The following is a 20,838-nucleotide window of genomic DNA, read 5'->3' on the forward strand; positions in this document are numbered from 1 at the left end:
ACTCGGGCGATGTGAGGAGTTAGGACGCTATCGGCATAGATCATCCACTTTCCAAGGTCAAATTAAAGAACGGGAGAGGATGAAACACGGTGGATTGACTGAAACCAATACTAAGGATCCTTCTCTCAATAGCGACATCAGTCCTCTAGTTTAGTCCTAAACATATGCTAAATTCAAGTTGCTTAATCGTTAAGCTTAGATCCTCATCATTCAGTTTACGTCTTTCTTTTGAGCAAGTTCGTCAGTCATGTATGGTGGTTAAGTAGACATAGTTGATTATTACAGTTCTGTTAATTTTACTTTAGTATGCTAAAAACAATCAATGTTAATTATTTGGGGTAGGATTGATGCTATCTTGTCCACAACTTGAACAATTATTGATTGATTCTGAATCTTAGTTGCTCTAGTATCCATCCATGTTGTCAAGATGAATATGCACATCTAATTCGTGACATCAGTTAAAATAAACAAGTCGAGTTGGGCCATAACTAACTCGAATTATTGGAATTGCATGTAGCTTTGGCGTTGAACACAATCTTTGGGAGGTGGCGTTTGACGGCACAGCCAACATGGAATATTAGTGGTGAACTATGCAATGGTGCTGCTATTGATTCAACCGTATTAGATGGCGATATCTTCAATCCAGGAATCAAATGTCTCTGCAGTTATAACAATGGCACAATCTGCCATATCACTCAGTTGTATGGATTATGGAAATATAAATCTCCATCTTGTTTCCTATTTTAGTTTTCGTCTTAGTTGCAAGACATCATCTTTGTGACTTTTTTAGGTAGCTTAAAATGACCATAAAATTTTTGCATACCTACTATTTCACACATGATATATCGTTACGGATATACTGTTTTCATATTTCCACATAACAAGCAATATTAGATCAGAATCTCTAGAATTGAGTGGTAAACCTTTACAGATCAATTGCTCACTGATGACGTTATGCATATTCAAGTAGGCATTTAACAATTTTTCTTAATCCAATCTAAGTACATTCCTTTCAAATAAAGAAACATAAAATCAATATCATAAATACCTATCAATTATCATTATTTAAACTGTGCTCTGTGTGCTAACATTATAATCACCGAAATTTGACGGATTCATTGGGATCATTTTCTTCTGTTTAGCAGTGTATTGCTAATGCATTAATGTAGTTTTACACCTAAGTTAGCTTGTAGGGAGCAACTTTTGCTGTCACTCCAATAATTGCTTCTATGAGACGTGCATGGCTAGGTGTTTGAATCATTAAAAAAAGCACTTTTTGCAAAAATAAAGTTGTCTATGAGGATTTGATGGCCAGGATTGATTTTGAAGAGCAAATTGAAGTGCTCAAGTTATGTGTCTTTTATTGGCTATTGTGCCTTGATAAAATACCAGCTAAAGTGAACCTATTTAGAATTGGGTTACAAATTTCAATAACGTGATCCACTTATGTAACAGGACAAAGGGATCACAATTTTGGCTTATGCTTGATGCAATCACATAGCAAATGCTGTGTATTACCACCCTTTTCTATCTCCTCATCCTCATGCAATGAGTGTTAGCGAGTATCAAGCACCAAACCTCTTCACTAAATTTGCTTGTATAGTCATTTTGAGACAGGTCAGTTTGTTATTATCTATGATCCTCTCAGCTTCCTCTATCATGTACCACTTGTTTGGCCATCTGCAGTGATCTTTTACTAGGGTGAAGGTAGTTATTGTGTGTTCTTAGGTAAGTTATTTCCTCTCTTCTTATGGGTGCTTATCGAGCAACTTCCGCTTGTATCATTAAACCCTTTTGAAATTATATGTTTTTTCATCAGTCATGTTGGTAAAATGAAGATTCTCTCATTTAACAAAGGGACCTCATACACATACACTTATTATTGTTCATGTTAGTAAAGGAATACTAGTTTTTTTCCCTTCCCTTGTAAACGCATGATTTATTCATCTATTCTGCATCATGTTTCTTTCAGGAGGATATTTAACTTGGATGTGGTTGGAACTATCCCCGAAGAGCTGCAAGATCTACCCTATCTCTGGAACCTGTAACTTACTCTTTCTCATGTACAAGACTGTAGTTTAAAGGCTCTTCTTCAATTTAAATGAATTTTGAAGTAAACTTGACTAAGCAGCATATGAACTAAGTTTTTGAGGTATCCTTGTATGGTTAAGTGTCTCACTTATATTGTATTATTATTTGCAACTAAAAAGTTTGGCCAGTCATGCTCTCACATTTCAAATCTGCAAAACTAAAGGCTTCTTTTTTCCTGCAGAAATCTCTGGAAAAATTACCTGACTGGTTCTGTGCCTGCATTTTTTGGGAACTTCACCAGGATGCAATACTTGTGAGACCATTTTAATAGAACAATGAGCCTATTTTTGTTATTGTTGTCATCTAATTAGTTCATATGATCGTCATCAGAACCGTAGGGAATAATGCCTTGTCAGGGCCAATACCAAAGGAACTTGGAAACTTTCAGCAACTTATCTCTCTGTGAGATGTTCTACATCAAACGATTTTGAAATTATTTGCCAAGCAATATAAAAGACATGATTGATTACTGCTATACTAGCCATAAAATTACCTTCTGTGATGTTTCCTAAACAAAAAGGGAATGGACTCTTGCAGGGGTTTATCAAACAATAACTTCAGTGGTTCCATCCCTCCAGAGTTTGGGAATTTGACCAGCATACAAAGATTGTAAGTTTTTCCCCCCTTATTATTCTGGATGGTTAATACATACTGAACTAATTCTTTGTAATGTAATGATGTACAGATATGTGGATAGTTCTGGACTTAGTGGCGAGCTACCGTCAACACTATCCAATCTGAAAACCTTGTCAACGTTGTAAGTTCTATTAAAGATTATCTTTCATTATGGAAATATATAAAATATATTTATTTATATATAACATGGAATGCCATTTTGGTTGTAGTTGGGCTTCAAACTGTAATTTCACGGGCAAAGTTCCTGATTTTATCGGGGAATGGAGAAACCTAACTGACTTGTAAGATTCAATGCTAGAGTTTTTATTCAGTAATCACTCATACTTTTATTGTTTAGTTTTTCACCATGAATTATTGTTTTTCAGAATGGACATCTTAACTAAAATATTTCCTCATATCGTCATTTTTTTGTTATAGTATAGGCCTTCCAAACAAGGGAATTGAAGGAACTAAAAATAAATAAATGGACTTTTAAAAAAATAGATAAAGCGTTCAAGTTTTTTGTTCGGGTGTACATTTCAGATACAATTTTATTTTATTCCATTTCTACTTGCATGCACAGTCTATTTTTCCTTAGTATAACAAGACCATGCTATTGAAAGATGTGTAAAACAGGTCTCTGTCCCATTGTTCTTAGCATTCAGCCTATAATATAAATTCATCCATTTGTTATGAGCATTCAAGCAATAATACAATAGTTATCTCAAATATATTTTTCTGTCTTGCGCACCATCAATTGAGACACAATCTTGCGAGACCATCGATTGTCACACAGCCTTTGCTCAGTTTACTTGAGGGGGTATTCGAGCTAGGTTGGTTAGGTATTGGAGCTAGGTTGGTTACAATAGTTGCCAACGTTTCTTACAACATTTCTACAAGCTGATCTATTAATAAATTTTCATTTCAAGTTATTTATGGATTTCAGCTTGTCTAATTTGATTTCTTCTAAGTTTGTCGAGAGTTATGTTAAGTGGACTTGTGAGGTACATGTCAATGTTGCACGAGAAATTTACCACACGAAATTTATGAAGTATATGTTGATGTACCATATAATGTAAAAGAGACAATATAGAAGATCATATTCGTATACACATATGCTAAGCATTTTCTTAAAAATTCATGCTTCTTTGCAGGGCTCTTTTGTATGAAAAGATATAGAAAAAGTTTGTTTTAATGTATATTCTGTTGACTTGTAAATTGAATAAAAAATTAGTCTTATTTCAAGATAGAGGGTTTGTTACTTCGCTAAGGAATAGTCAAACCTCCTTAGTTTGTTGACTTTCTCACAAGTGCACTCCTTTAGTTGGGTGCATTCACTATCTTCTACAACATTGTTAACCCTAAAAATTGAGAATATCATTGACTCAAACATAATAGTATTTCATCATAAAAAAAATTCACTTGAAAGCATTCCTGAATGTAATGACTCAATTACAAAGACAAGCTTTGCAAGTTAGTCTATCATGACCCAAATGATTTCAATTTCATCCCATTAGTTGCCATGTGGCGGAATGATCCAATGCTTCTTATCAAAAAATAATTCCCTACTATAACCACACTAGCAATAGTATATTATTTGTTATTTTGTTTTATTTGACATGGTATATTTTTTGCATTCTCTCAGACAACATAGAATGATACAGCCAAGAAAATTCATCAACTTCAATTCCAAGGAACAATGGGGAGTAGTTTGGTAGTATAGAATCCGAGGGGTCAATCCCCTTCCTTGGATGTTATCCCCTTTTATTTAAAGCATTTTCTTTTCCTCATCCTCATAGGAGGATCCAATCCCCCCTCCGTTGGAAGTTGATACCAATCCTTGGTATGATCCTATCCCCTGAGAAAACTTCTATCCTGACTCCCTTGGCAAAGACATATTCCTCTAGGGATACGGTGCGATGGTTTTTTATGTAGCTTGTATTGGAACTAGCTTGCCCAATGATAGAGTTGGGCACATCCTGTGTGCATGCACCGGCTAATGGGCCACCCCTCGATCGGCTTATTCAGGGTAGCTGAGACCTTAAGGCCCATGACCCTAGAGGCTGAGACCTTACAACCTGGGACCTTGGAGGCTAAGACCCTCGGGTCCGGGACCTTTATGTCAGGCCAAGTCCGAAACCCCTAAGGCCAAGACCTTTAGGTTCGAGAACCCTAGGGGCTGAGATCCTTAAAGTCGGGACCTTTTAGTCGAGACCTTTCAGGTCCGAGACTTCTAATGATACTCAACCCATTCAGATCGGATTCTCTAAATGTTTGCAGCTCTTAGTTTATCCATCATTGACCTCTCTCTCGGGAGCTCTCGGGTGAATGCCTTACTTGTCCGTGCCCTTCTGTCATGATACTTGTGCCATGCTCTTAGGATCACTAGTCTCCCCTTTTTAGTTGAGTCAACAAGTGATAGTTGAGTGAGACTCAAGTCAAGTCCTAACTGAGTGGGAGTTTTGAGAGACCCGATGTTTTCTTCCCGCCTGAAGAGTCACGTCGCCCTTACTATCGAATCTGCTGCTGATCAGGCCTGTCGTCGTGGTCTCATCGAGTGGTTAGGAAATCACGCCAGGTCAATAATCATTGGTTACCGAGGTGCATGTGCTTTTAGCCCTAATTATTGCTCCTCGGGTTTATTGATCATCAGGTGGTTGTCTTCCTTCTTCCAAAGATATGTTTTCCTTCATGCTTCTCACTTTTTCTGCTCCTCGCTGCCGCCTCCATTGCCTGTAAGTTCTCTTCCTTTATTTTATCACTTTAATATTGCTTCCGTCATGCATTAAGTGAGGGTACGAAATGAGGGTCTAGGGGGCTATTCTAGGGTGTTAGGGGAAGGCCCTAGTGAGGGTGAATCTTCCTTTTCTTGGTTCAAGGTAACGCCGACCAGGTATACTGAGATAGTAACCTCGACTCTCTAGTCGGGCTATGAGATTCTTGACGGTTTTCAAGTCATTGTGCCACACCCTACTGATAGACCTTACCTTCCCTCTCCTAGTTGTGCCATGTTTTCCCATGGACAACTACCAGGAGGGCTTCATTTTCCTATTCCCGCCTTCTTCTAAGAGGTGTCGGCTTACTTTAGGATACCAGTCGGTCAATCCTAACTCTTTCTTCCTTTTGTGTGGAGTAGTAATTGTGTTTCATCACTTCCATCTTCCTCTCACTCCTTCCATGTTTCATTATTTTTTCTATCATCGTTGGGGTGAAGCCGACATCTTGTTTTTTTGCTGTGCGCTCGAGTACCCAATTCCTGGGAGGGTATTCAACCTCCCATAAGCATTAGAAAGAGTTTTACTTCTATGTTCAACCCCTCGTTCCCTTTGACTTCCCGACTACTTGGTAGTCGAACCTTCCCCCTCTTCCACCTCTCGACAATCATAGAGTATAACCTTTGACTAAGTAAGTCGGGCTCTCAAAGGTCACCGCCATGATGTCACCTCCCTGATAGATAAAGATTCGCTATTCTACTTCGGGCTGAGTCCAATAGAGATTGACTGACTATTGCTTCCAGGTATTAGTCTCCTTATCGCCCATATTGCTCTTTTCTTTTTTCTTCTCTCTTTTTCTTTTGTTTTTTCTCACTCTATTTTTGATAGCCGAGCAGATGTTGAAGTCCTCTATAATGAAGAATATGAAGTGGCTAGCTCAGTCCTCCCGATCGACGAGAATCAATGGCTTCGTCTCACTCGCCGCTAGCTACCTTAGTGCCCAAAGGCATCTTGTCTTCCGAGTCGGAGGACACCCTGCTGCAACGGAAGAGATCTCGGCTTGCTTACTCTCCTCTTAGTCGAGATGCCTCTCGGGGCTCCCCCATCATCACCGAGGCTCCACTGTCACTTAGCAAGCGCGTGCCACCCTCGTGTTCTCCTATGCGCGAAGAGAACCCTATGCATGTGCCGGCCCCTTCGATTGAAACTCCCTCGGCTTCGTGTCGAAATCCTAACTCCATTGTGGAGGAGCAGGCTTTTGTCCAACAGATGCCTTTGTTTGTTCTTCTAGAGGATACACCGGCTTGGATTGTATAGTTAACTTCCTACGACTTATGCTTTAATTTTTGTTTCTCCTTACCTTTGAGGGCTTAGGGCTACCCCCTTGCTGGTGCTTTGGATGACTTCCTTGATCCCTATAAGTTGTTGGATACCATCCCCTGAGAGCTCTTTAGCTCAGAGCCATCTCCCCTGCCTACTTAATGTTGTAACATTGGACTAGCTGTTGAAACTTATGCTTTACTTCTGCACTATTATTTGAATGTTGGATTTTATCTAGCTATTTGGTGGGCTCACATGTGATTTGTGACATGCGGATTTATGCCATTAAGAGGCAAACCCATTAATTGATCTAATTAATGGTTAATAGAGGATTTGCATTATTGGATGTGAGGTTTACATGTGTAGAACCCGTTAACCTACATCGTTATCATTGATGGGCTGATAATGGATTGAGTTTGTTATAAATAGGGCATGACCCTATAGGGTTAGATATTATGACAGATCTCTCTACTATCCATTGGTGAGGAGACTACATCACCATCACCCTAACTCCTATGGAAGACTTGCCCTCTCTGCTTTTCTCCTTAGGATCAGATTCGTGAACAACGCACATAAAGACGATGGCTATTCCACTGGATTTAGGTCCACCGTCTTATCTTCTGTATTTAATTGTCGTATAAACCGATGTAACTAGATTCTTGTGCTAGATTTGTTTTCTTGTTTCGTGTTCTTATTCTTTAGAATTCATACGGTTAGGAAAGCATAATTCCGAATAAGTGGTATCAGAGTTAGGGTTGTTTCATCGATTTTATGACATTAAGTTTTAGGTTTTTAGTTGATTTTTGATGTTTTATGTTAGGTTTTGATTTACTAGCATAAAATAATATTTGATCATCGAAAATCCATAAAAGAAAACCTAGGATAGATGTTATCGAGATTTTCATGATTTTTTGCAAATAACACGAAGAACAACGGTAATTGTTGTTTTTTCTTGTGATAATCGTCGCATTTGATCTGTTATTAGCGAATAGGGTTTTGGTGCGCCGAGATCGTGTGGCATGCTGTGTAAACCCTAGGCGCGCTGCGGCCGTGTAGCGTGCTAGAGGACACACAGAGCTGAACACAACCATGTGGCGTTCTGGTCGGGCCGAACATGGCCGTGTTGGACATCATGGCAGGGTCATGTGGTATTCTGACCAGGTCAAACATGACCGTGTTGGAAAACACAGTCAGGCTATGCGAGGCTAGTTTCGTCCATCTACAGTACTGATCCTGGCTATGTCACGTAACATGGCCAGACCATGTCAAGTAACACAGCCAGGCCGCATTAGGTCTTGAAAACCTTGTTATCACTCCGTTGCTTGACTTTCCACTTGGGATAACTCGGGAACCACTGGCAGTAGTGGATTATTTGTGTTCGATCAGATCTCCTAGAGTTTTCTTGAGTCTATTTACACACATATTACTAAATTGAACTAATGTGTTGGCCCCAAAAAAGGCACCTTTGGTAGGTTGTATATTTTATGTCAATAGACGTATATCTATGTTCAAAGTAATTGACTCAAACGAAAATTACTTTTAGGTCAGATATATGTTTAAGAATAACTCACAACTAAGGAATAAATTTCTTGTTTGGATCATGCGCTTAATATGTCGGTCCAAAGGAAGACATATTATGTGGCTGATTAAGGTTATAGTGAGCTATGGACCCATATAACTCATTTAAAGTGTCAATTATGCGCATATGTATCAGTCCAAAAAAAGACACATTATGTGATAAACTAAGATTTGAGCTATAATAGAGAATACTGCCAATAAATTATATTTTAATTTTGAGATTAAAATGTAATATTGTATTTGGTATCTTATAAAGAGCTCATTTATATGCATGTTTCGTTGCATAATTTCCTATATATATATATTTCTGTCTATGTTCTTGGCTTTAATTGTGAGCTTATAATATTTTATTTTTTCAATTCCAGTGCAAGTGCAATCAATGATTGTTAATATTAACATCCCCACACTTGATCAAACTTTGCCCAATGGAAGGAATACACTATTGTAGTCTTGGGCTACATGGATTTAAACTATGCATTGAGGCACGATCACCAACACCCTTGACCAGTACTAGTATTGTAGAGCAGAGGGTTGAACTTAATAAGTGGGAGTGATTGAATCACATGAGTCTAAGTATCATAAAGCTCTCAATTCTGGAACCATTAAAGAGCTCAATAACTGAAAAGGAGGATGCGAGAACTTTCCTAAAGCAGTTAGCAGACTGATTCATGTCAAATGAAAAGGTTGAGACTATAATACTTGTATTGAAGTTGGTGTCCATGTGGTATAATGGAAAGGCTAACATACAGAAGTACATTATAGAGATGTCTAATCTCGCCACAAGACTAAACGCACTAAACTTGAAATGATCGAGAATATGATGGTGCACTTTGTCTTAATGTCTCTACCTATACAATTCACTCATTTTAAGATATCCTATAATACTCAAAAGGAGTAATGGACATTAAATGAGTTTATAGCTCAGTGTGTGCAAGAGAAGGAGAGACTGAGGCGTGAGACATCCGAAAGTGCTCACTTCACATTTGCTACTCAGGTTTGAGCATGAAGAGAAAGAGGGCTTATAACAAAATCAAAGGTAAACAAACTACATATTCAAAGATTCACGACCATAAACAGCAAAAGAAACAAGATAAGGAATTTTTTTATTTCTTCTACAAGAAGAAAGGCCATATGAAGAAAGATTGTCCTGAATACGCCATTTGACGTGTTAAGAAAGGTAAATTTCTTAACTTTGTCAGTTCGGAAGTCAACTTCATCTTAGCAATTATGCCTAATGACACTTGGTAGATAGATACCAATGTTACTATTCACATAAGTATCATTATGTAGGGTTATCTTAGAAGTCGACTACCGTTTGATGGTGAAAGATATATTTATAAGGCCAAAGTTGAGTCCATAGGTGTTTTAGGATTTATTTAGGAACTAATGTCTTTCTGGATTTGGATAATACATTCGTTGTATCGTCTTTTAGACGGAACTTAATTTCTTGTTTGGATAAATCTGATTATTTTTGTTTGGATATATCTAATTATTTTTGTTCATTTGAAAATGAAATTTTTAATATTTTTCTAATTCGATATTGGTTGGCAATGATTCCTTGATTGATAAACTGTATAAATTAAACACCTTAACTCCTATTGTTGACAACGAAATAATACATAGTATAGGTACAAAATGAATTTTACTAACAAGAATTCTTTTATATTGTGGCATAAGCGTTTAAGACAGATATCCAAACAACATACAAAAAGGTTAATGTCACATAGAATTCTCGATTCTTTTAACATGTTAGACTTTGATGTTTGCATAGAGTATGTTAAGGGGAAGACGACTGATAAGAGAAATAAGAGTGCAAGTCGATATAGTGACGTGTTGGAACTAATATATACAGACATTTATTAATCATTCCCTAAGGAATCTTGGAACGGACACACATATTTCATTAGTTTCATAGACGACTATTCTTGATATGACTATTTATACCTTATTTATGAGAAGTCGCAATTCTTGGATATGTTCAAGATTTTCAAAGTCGAAGTTGAAAATCAACTAAGTAAGAAAATTGAAACCATTAGATCCGATTGTAATGGTGAATATTATGGTCGGTATGATGGATCAGGTGAATAACATCCTGAACTTTTTGCGAATTATCTTATAGAGTGTGGGATCGTACCTCGGTATACCATGACTAGTACTCTCAGTCAAAATGGTATAGTTGAACGACGAAATCATGTCCTAAAAGATATAGTAAAAAGTATGATGATTTTTCTTCTCTACCAGAGTCTTTGTGGGGTGAGTCACTCAAGATTATAGTTTACCTACTTAAAAGAGTTCCAATAAGATAGTGACCAAAACTCCATACGAGATGTGGACGGATAGAAAGTCTAACATTAGACATTTACACGTCTGGAGTTATCTAGCTGAGACTAGGCCTATATGCTTAATGAAAAGAAACTGAACTCAAGAACCGTGAGTTGTCATTTTTGTGGGGTACCCTGATAAGTCTAAGAGCTATAAATTTTATGACTTCTCAAATAGGTCCTTTTCGAGATGGAAAATGTCAAATTTATTGAATACAGTGAGAGCACTAAGGTTAGGGGCGTATCTTTTGAGGAAATTATTGACGATTCTATTGAGGTCACTACTAGTGCAATGAGTAGTGGTATGGTATCTATACCCTACATTATGGATATTGCACGTTCAGTAAGAGTAGTGAATCAAGATATTCTCGTGTCATTTCCAATGCAATTGGAGGAACCTTCCATTCAGGTTGAAATATTGCCTCATATTGATGAATAAGTACCTCACCACCTGAATCACAAGTGCTTTTAAGGCGATCTATAAGGGAATGGAGATCCACAGTTTTCTGTGATTATATTTATCTCCAAGAGTATGATTTTGACATAGAGTTGGAAAATGATCCTGTATCTTTTCAAGAAGTCAAACAATATTCCGATCCTGAGAGATAGATCGAAGCTATGAAGGATGAGTTAAAGTCTATGATAGACAGACAATGACGTTTGGGAACTTGTCAAACTACTTGAAGGTATGAAATCTACTGGTTATAAATGAATATTTAAAATTATGCGAGATTCAAAAGGTAATGTCGAGAAGTATAAGGCTTGTCTTGTTGCCAAAGATTCACTCAGGAGGACATTGATTATAAGGAGATTTTTTCGCTTGTGTTGATGAAAGATTTCCTTAGGGTAATCATGATACTTGTAACTCATTTTGATTTGGAGCTCACCAGATGGACGTAAAGACTACATTCCTTAATGGTGATATTGAGGTAACTATATATATGGTGCAATCGGAGAATTTTTAGTCCAAAGACTAAAAATACCTAATATGTAGATTAAAGAAGTTCATTTATGGTTTGAAACAGGCGTCTCATCAATGGTATCGAAAATTTGATCAGGTGGTTACTTCATTATATTTTAAAGAGAACCTTATTGATAAATACATGTATGTCATGTTCAGTAGGAATAAATTTATTATACTTGTCCTGTATGAGGATGATTTATTGTTGGCAAGCAATAATAAAGGTCTACTGCAAGAAACCAAGTCATTTGTATCGGATAATTTTGAAATGAAAAATCTTGATGAAGCATCCTTTGTTTTAGGCATACAGATATGTGGGGATCATTCAAGAGGCATTATTAGACTTTCACAAAAGGTCTATATTGAAAAGGTTCTCATATAGTATAACATGCAAAATTGTGCACCTGGTGACATATTCATATCTAAAGGTGACAAATTCAGTTTTTAGCAATGTCCACTACTTGAACTTGAAATAAAGGAGATGCAACAATTCCCTTATGCGTCAGCTGTTGGAAGTCTTATGTATGCATAAGTTTGTACGCGTCTGAATATTATATACATAGTGGGGATGTTAGGTGGTATTCAAGCAACCTAGGATCGATGCACTGGAAAGGAGTGAAGAGTGTGATGCAGTATTTATAGAAAACTAAAGATTACATGCTCACGTATCAGAGGTTTGATCACCTCCAACTTGGAGGTGATTGGATATTTAGACTCCGATTTTGTTAGATGCTTGGATAGTAGAAGGTCCACTTCAGGATATATCTTTATGCTAGTTGGAAGGGTTATATCATGGAAAATCATCAAATAGATGCTAATAGTCACTTCTACTATGGAGGCAGAGTTAATAAATTGTTATGAAGCATTGAATCATGGGATTTGACTGCTTCATCATAGTATTGTAGATCGTTGATGGCATTGACAGGCCATTGAGGATCAATTGTGATAATAAAATCGTAAAACTTTATGCCAAGGACAACCACAGTTCGTCGAAGTCAAAGCACATCGACATCAAATTTCTGACAGTTAAAGAAAGTTTAGAGTAGTCAAGTGATAATAGAGCACATCAGCATAGATTCCATGTTGGCAGATCTACTTACTAAGAGTTTGGTGCCTAAGGTGTTTCATGTGGTGGATATGAGAATTCTTCTATTGGATGAAGTACCTGTATAGTGGGAGTTTGTATTTTCTTTTGGGTGCTTTATATTTGTTAATAAACACATGCATGTTGTATTATTTTATGATCTGTACTAAAGTTTAAAACATTCATGTATATTTTATTTTGACACTCTAAAATAAAATTATCATGATTTATTACTGCTGGTTAGCATATGGTGCTGTAAATGCGATATTGATTCCTTTGGAATCATAAGGTTTAGATCATGATTTACTATTATAGTTTACCATAAAGTATTTGCAAATATGATCAGGATTTTTTTAAGTCATTAGGAGGACCAGTTGGAAATTGACATTTATAAATCATATTTCATGCAATTTCCATGCTACACATCCATATCTTACCAGTTGGAAATTGACATTTATAAATCATATTTCATGTAATTTCCATGCTACACATCCACATCTTGATCTATGTCATTAATGATATTGATATTGTAATTATTGTTAGGCTTATTACAGTCATATTATAATAACTATGACCTTTTTAGTTCTATACCGATGAAGTTAATAGACTAGATTATTTTTCAGAGGTATTCTATACCCATAAAGTTCGGCATTATTGTTGATGTCAACTAAGAATTACTGTTGTATTGTATATAAATCATATATAATCCAAGTGAAAAATTGTTAGATTTTATCCAGCTATTTAGTGGACTCATATGTGATTTGTGACATGCGGATTTTTGTCATTAAGAGGCAAACCCATTAAGTGATATAATTAATGGTTAATAGAGGATTTGCATTATTGGATGTGAGGTTTTCATGTGCAGAACCCGTTAACCAACACCATTATCATTGATGGACTAATAATAGATTGGGTTAGTTATAAATAGGGCATGGTCCTCGTAGGGTTAAATATTCTGACAGATCTCCTTGCTGCCCATTGATGAGGAGACTACAACGTCGTCACCCTAACTCCTACGAAAGACCTGCTCCCTTTGCCTTTCTTCGCAGGATCAGATTCATGGATGATGCACATAAAGATGATGGTTATTCCGCTGCATTCAGGTCCATCGTCTTATCTTCTGTATTTAATTTTGTCGTATAAATTGATGTAACTAGATTCTTGTGCTGGATTTGTTTTCCTGTTTCAAGTTCTTATACTTTAGGATTCATGCGGCTAGGAAAACATAATTCCCAACACTGAATGCTAAGTTTATCCTCTTTTACTTCTGTTTGTTTGTCTCCCCCTTCCCCCTTTTTTCTCAAATCTAGCTCTAAGACTTACCTTAGACTGGGACGTGGGAAACTGAGTCAATCCCTTATCCGAAAGGGAGATATGTATACTTGACCTTAGACCTATCCTAGTCCTAGGCGAGGTAGGCTTAGTCAATCCCTTATCCGGAAGGGAGAGATGTATACTTGACTCAAGACTTGGCCTAGGTCTGGGCAAGGAAGGCTAAATCGATCCCTTATTCGGAAGGGCGAGATGTATACTCGACTCGAGACCTGACCTAGGTCTAGGCTATGAAGGCCAAGTCGATTTGATATTTGGAAGGGAGAGATGTATACTCAATCCGAAACCTGGCCTAGGTCTGGATGAGGAAGGCCGAGTCAATCCCTTATCTAGAAGGGAGAGATGTATACTCGACTCGAGACATGGCCTAGGTTTGGGCGAGGAAGGCTGAGTCGATCCCTTATCCGGAAGTGAGAGATGTATACTGCACCTGAGACCTAGCCTAGGTCTAGGCGAGGAAAGAAGTATGTAGAGTACCTAGCAAGTGATGCCATGTTCATCGCTTTAGTATTATTATGAAGAAAAAGAGTTACACTAAAGGATTGGACCGGACTACTTTTTTCTTCATACTCTATTACAATCGAAAAAAGAAGGAAAAAGAAAATGAGACTTTGTTAGTGACAAACAAGAATGACACTTACTCATAATAGGGTTGTAGGTGGAAAGTGTTCTAGGGTCTCAACAACTCCCTACCTCGGTTATCGTGCAAGTAGTAGGCACTTGTACTGAGCTTGTGGACAATCCTGTATGACCTTCCCACTTGGGATCCAACTTTTCCGTTTCCCTTATTGGTTGAGCTTTCTTTAGGACCCAATCTCCTACTTGAAAAGATCGGGGAACAACACATTTATTATAGGCCCGATAGATTCTGCATTTATAAGCTTGTAATCGAACCACGGATGCGTCCCTCTTCTCTCCTGCTAAGTCCAGATCAAGGAAACGTCATTCAACATTAATACCATCGTAGGTGCTTACTTGGGCTATTTCTAGCCCGATCTTGATTGGAACTATTGCTTCAGTGTCGTACACTAGATTGAATGGTGTTTCTCCAGTGGTCGCTTTGGGAGTTATATGGTAAGACCACAATATGTCGGGTAGCTCTTCCACACAACTTCCTTTCACATTGTGCAGCTTGGTTCGGAGCCCCTAATAATATCTCAGTTTGCCATCTTGAATTGTCCATTACTCTGGGGATAAACTATTTAAGTGAACACTTGTTGGGTTTTCTATTCTTGGCACCATATTTGGATCTTTTTCCCTTGAAACCACCTTCCATTATCCGACATCAATCTTCTCAGTATTCTGAATTGGCAAATGATATTTTTCTATAAAAATTTCATAACAATTTTTTCTATAATCCGGGTCAATGGTTCTCCTTCCGCTCATTTTGAGAAATAGTCCACTGCTACTAGCAAAAATTATTTCTGAGAGGGCCCCAGGGGGAAAGACTACTATATCTATCTCCATTAGTTGATAGGCACAGGGCCGTCCCTACTTTCATTTATGTGCATGGGTAGGCATGTATGCATGTTGTGTGTGTGCATGTGCATGCCTTTGTGTGTGTGTTCATGGTCATGCTTGTCGGGGAATGGGAGAACCTAACTGACTTGTAAGATTCAATACTAGAGTTTTTATTTAGTAATCACTCATACTTTTGTTGTTTAGTTTTTCACCATGAATTATTTTTTTTCAATAATGGACATCTCAACTAAAATACTTCCTCACATCGTCATTTTTTGTTATGGTATAGGCCTTCCAAACATGGGAATTGAAGGAACTAAAAATAAATAAATGGACTTTTAAAAAAAAAAGATAAAGCGGTAAAATTATTTGGTTCAGGATGTACATTTCAGATACAATTTTATTTTATTCAATTTCTACTTGCACACTCAATCTATTTTTCCTTAGTATAACAAGATCATGCTATTGAAAGACATGTAAAACAGGCGATAATATAAATTCATCCATTTGTTATGAGCACTCAAGAAAATATACAATAGTTATCTTAAATATATTTTTTTGTCTTGCACACCATCAATTGAGACAATCTCGTGAGACCATCAATTGTCACATGGACTTCGCTCACTTTGCTCGAGGGGGTATTGGAGCTAGGTTGGTTACAATAATTGCCAACTTTGCTTACAACAATTCTACAAGCTGATCTATTAATAAATTTTCATTTCAAAGTATTTATGGATATCAGCTTGTCTGATTTGATTTCTTCTAAGTTTGTCGACAGTTTTGTTAAATGGATTTGTGAGGTACATGTCAATGTTGCACGAGAAATTTTGCCACATGAAAATTATGATGTATATGTTGATATACCATATAATGTAAAAGAGACAATATAGAAGATTATATTCTTATACACTTGGGCTAGCGTTTTCTTAAAAATTCATGCTTCTTTGTAGGGCTCTTTTGTATGAAAAGATATAGAAAAAGTTTGTTTTAATGTATATTCTCTTGACTTGCAAATTGAATAAAAAAACTAGTCTTCTTTCAATATAGAGGATTTGTTACTTCACTAAGGAACAGTCCAACCTCCTTAGTTTGTTGACTTTCTCACAAGTGCACTCCTTTAGTTGGGTGTATGCGTTGTCTTCTACAACATTGTTAATCCTAAAAATTGAGAATATAGTTGACACAAAAATAATAGTATTTCATTACGAAAAAAACATGGTTCATTAGAAAGCATTCCTGAACTAATGACACATAAATTACAAAGACAAGCTTTGCAAGTTACCCTACAGGTTTCTATCATGACCCAAATGATTTCAATTTCATCCCATTAGTTGCCATGTGGCGAGAAGGATCTAATGCTTCTTATCAAAAAATAATTCCCTACTATAACCACACTAGCAACAGTTTATGATTTTATGATTTGTTTTATCTGATATGATATATTATTGCATTCTCTGGACAACATAGAAAATGAGAGATACTTTAGTTTTTTAAACCACACTCATGTATCCATAGAAACGATTCATTAATGTGTGTATCTTGTCTTGCTCCCATATCTTCAAAGGATAATGGAAAAGAAGGTAGAATCACTGTAATTTATTCCTTCATAATTGATTAAATAATACCTCCATGGAATGAGTAATTACACTTGGGCTTCCATCATTGGGAGGCAATATATGGGTAATGACTGTGTGAAATTTTATAGTAAGATGGAATTTTAACAGAGAATGAATTTGATACAATCCAAGGAATGAGATAGATTAAAGTATTGGATATATTTTATAATTTACCCTAAATTGTATATTTATGTATGTATCTTAAAAATTAAAAGTTGTCTAAATTGGCAAACTCAATAATATTTGCACTTAATTGAGGGCACTTAGCCTCCTTTTATACTTTTATCTGTGTATGGGTAGGCGTGTATGCTTGTTGTGTGTGTGTGCATGTGTGCCTTTGTGTGTGCGTGTGCACGCTCATGGTCATGCTTGAGTGTGTGCTTGCTTTTGTGTGTGCGTGTGGGCAGATAACATCCTGAAATCGTGGACATTTAGCCTAGGGAAGAAGATTAACAATATGTACATAACTTGAATCATTTGTTCTAAGCAACTATGTACATGCCATACACTGTATGTTCCACTGTGCCTACAGTACTATATGTGATCAGTTTTTCATGGATAGTTTGAGTATTAGCTTTTATTTTTCTTATAGGCGGCTTCAAGGCAACTCCTTTGGAGGCCCAATTCCTGCCAGTTTTTCTAGCCTCAACAAACTTACTGAACTGTAAGTTATTTTATGCAAATTGAAAATGAGACTCAATTGTTCCATGAATGTGTAGAATTTTTTAGTACATGACATTGTCTCTGTGCAGTCTTCTAGCTCTCTTTCTCCTTTTCCAGTGAAGTTTCAGATGCACACAAAAGCATCAGTGTAGTCAGGATTCTTAACTATATATTCTCAATTGATTGACAAAATATTGATTTTTCTGGTACAGAAGAATAGGGGATATCATAAATGGGAGCTCTTCTTTAGAATTTATACGTGACATGACATCTCTCAGCACTTTGTAAGATACCCTACTTAGCTTGTTTTTTATTTAGCAAAATATTTTCTCCAGTACATTAAATGATAAGTTATTATTTTGCTCTCAGAGTGTTAAGAAACTGCAAGATTTCTGATGCTATTCCATCAAACTTTTCACACTATACAAGTTTACAGCAACTGTAAGCCCATATGTGTGATGTTCAGTGTCGTGTGTCATTTAGTTCTTCTTTAGCATTACAATTTATTCCCATTTTGGTAATGACATTTTTATTCATTATTTGTGTCTGCAGGGATTTCAGTTTTAACAATATAACAGGGGAAGTTCCTCAGTCCCTCTTTAGTTTGAGTTCACTTGCCTACGTGTGAGAAAAGTTTGATTAAACATACTGACTTGGTTAGAATTGATTTACTTTTAAACTTACAATTTTTTTTTTTACTTCTCTTCGATCAGATTTCTTGGCAATAACAGCCTATCTGGTAACCTACCAGCACAAAAGAGCAATGCACTGATGAATATGTATGATCCTTCTCATTTTGTATAATTATTGAAATTGATTACCCTTTTTTTCCTTCTAGCGCAATTAGCACATTTATTTACATGATCCTTATCAACGAGCTTTTTTTTTTTTTTTTTTTTTGTAGAGATCTATCATACAATCAATTATCAGGAGCCTTTCCCTCTTGGGTTAGCCAACGGAATCTGCAGCTGTACGTTTAAACATAGGAATCTCCTTTATGTGAAAATTTTCTTGATACATCAATTTTCAGTATTACTGTTGGGTTAGTTACTAAAGATATCCACTTTCAAGGCTCTCACAAATCTATCCTTAACCTTTCAATTTTAAGAACTCAACTCTATCATATTTGATTTACTTTTCATGAACTTTAAAAATGGATGACACAGTTTTTCAAATATTGTAAAGCTGATCTAAATCATTTTCCATGTCATCATAATCTAAAAAAAGATAACTAAACCCTGAATTTTACTTCCCTAACATTTCTCTTTCTTTTTTTCCTTCTTTTGTTTTTTAAAGATGATTTTCTCTAAGATCAGGTAGGCCAAAATATTATTTTAATTTTAAAGCTTGGGATACATTTGTTAAATCCTTGAAAATACATGATATTATTTAGTAGTTAGCCCAAGCTTATCAATTTAGCATCCGTAGAACTTTTAGTTTAGCCATATTCTTTTCCCAATAATTGCAAGTCTTTCTAACATTTTTTTCTCTGTACCCTTTTCTCTTGGCAATGATTCTCCTTAGAAACTTGGTGTCAAACAACTTTGTAATTGATGATTCCAACAGCAGGTTTGTTCCCTTCGCTACTACATCACAAAATTTTGTTCTGATTTTTGTTTACTTTCTCTAGTTGACTCTGTTCTTGTTCATTTACTAACATTCGGACAATATGCTATGCAGCATATTACCTTCAGGATTAAGATGTCTTCAGAGAGATATGCCATGCTATCGTGGTTCTCCAAACTGTGAGACACTATTCCCTATTTACTGAGATTATATGTGAAAACAAGCGTATTGAAACATTGTTTATTGATTCAGCCTGATTATTAATTCTATTTCAGATTATTCCTTTGCAATAAAATGTGGAGGCAGTTATCCCATTACAGCTTCTGATAGTACAGTATACGAGAAGGATAATGCAAGTCTCTCAAGTGCATCATACTTCGTGACAGATCCAGTTAGATGGGCTGTCAGCAATGTTGGAAGCTTTACAGATGCTTCTAATACTAATTATATAATTACTATTAATTCTAACTTCCAGGGTACTCAAGACCCAGCATTGTTTTACACTGCTAGGCTATCTCCATCTTCACTGAGATATTATGGTTTCGGTCTTCAGAATGGAAATTACACCATAAAACTCCAATTTTCTGAGTTTGCTATCCTTAATCCACCTACTTGGAGAAGTGCTGGTAATAGGATATTTGATATTTATATTCAGGTACTAATTCTGGAAGTAAACTTTGTTTTTATCTATTCTAGCGAATAATTCTTGATAGTCATGAACATTAAGAAAATAACCGAAACATGAAAGTGCATAACAAAATAAGTTTGATAGTTATGAGATACATTTTGTGGGCTGACATGAAGTAGAAAATATATTTTCCAATTTTAAGTGTAATTCGTTTCCAAAACCCACATTTCTCTTGGCACTGAAATTTCAGTAAATTCAGAAAATCAAACAATTTGCAGAAATGAGAATACTTTTCTGTTTGTTGTTCCTCTTTCATGCTGTAAGCAATTAGTTGTCACGATATAGAATCATATAACCATTGTAATTTACATTGAGATATTGATACTAGTTATTCGTTTCCGGTTTATCTTTTCTGTCATAGGGTATTCAAAAAGAGAAAGATTTTGATATAAAAAGGGAAGCTGGTGGGAGATCATTTCGAGCTGTTGTCAAGGAATATGTTGCTCCAGTCACCAACAATTTTCTTGAAATCCATTTCTTTTGGGCAGGAAAGGGAACTTGCTGTACACCATATGATGGATATTACGGTCCATCTATCTCAGCTATCAGTGTATCCCCTAATGGTAGTTATTTTAGCAGACATACAAATTTTTACTTCCTTAATTGATATGTCAACTCTTAACATTTAAAATTACTCTACAGATTTCATTCCTACTGTATCAAACCAACCACTTGGCATAAATTCAAAAAAAGATCCTAAAGGTTTGATTGCTGGTGTTTCCACTGGTGTCGCTGTTTTAGGATTGTTTGTTATATATGTGACTTTTATCTTGATACAAAGAAAGAAAAGGTTAAACAAACAAAATGCAGGTATTTGTCTTCTGCAAA

The 20,838-nt window shown here is 36.2% G+C and overlaps 1 protein-coding gene across 1 annotated transcript in view; it reads left to right on the top strand.

Annotated features, from left to right (window-relative positions):
* Window positions 1–20,838, top strand: part of LOC141844799 (uncharacterized) — a 48,761-nt gene that overhangs the window by 24,961 nt on the left and 2,962 nt on the right. Inside the window, 18 exon segments of the mRNA XM_074732795.1 lie at window positions 518–701; window positions 1,973–2,044; window positions 2,273–2,344; window positions 2,422–2,493; window positions 2,629–2,700; window positions 2,777–2,848; window positions 2,937–3,008; window positions 17,686–17,757; window positions 17,969–18,040; window positions 18,126–18,197; window positions 18,309–18,380; window positions 18,470–18,535; window positions 18,661–18,726; window positions 19,281–19,325; window positions 19,437–19,501; window positions 19,598–19,977; window positions 20,372–20,573; window positions 20,653–20,820. Coding sequence (XP_074588896.1) covers window positions 518–701; window positions 1,973–2,044; window positions 2,273–2,344; window positions 2,422–2,493; window positions 2,629–2,700; window positions 2,777–2,848; window positions 2,937–3,008; window positions 17,686–17,757; window positions 17,969–18,040; window positions 18,126–18,197; window positions 18,309–18,380; window positions 18,470–18,535; window positions 18,661–18,726; window positions 19,281–19,325; window positions 19,437–19,501; window positions 19,598–19,977; window positions 20,372–20,573; window positions 20,653–20,820 — 1,896 coding nt within the window.

This window comes from Curcuma longa, chromosome 14 (genome assembly GCF_044706935.1).
Source record: "Curcuma longa cultivar G26 ecotype Majalengka, Jawa Barat chromosome 14, ITB_CL_G26_1.1, whole genome shotgun sequence".
In the NCBI taxonomy this organism is placed as follows: Eukaryota; Viridiplantae; Streptophyta; class Magnoliopsida; order Zingiberales; family Zingiberaceae; genus Curcuma; species Curcuma longa.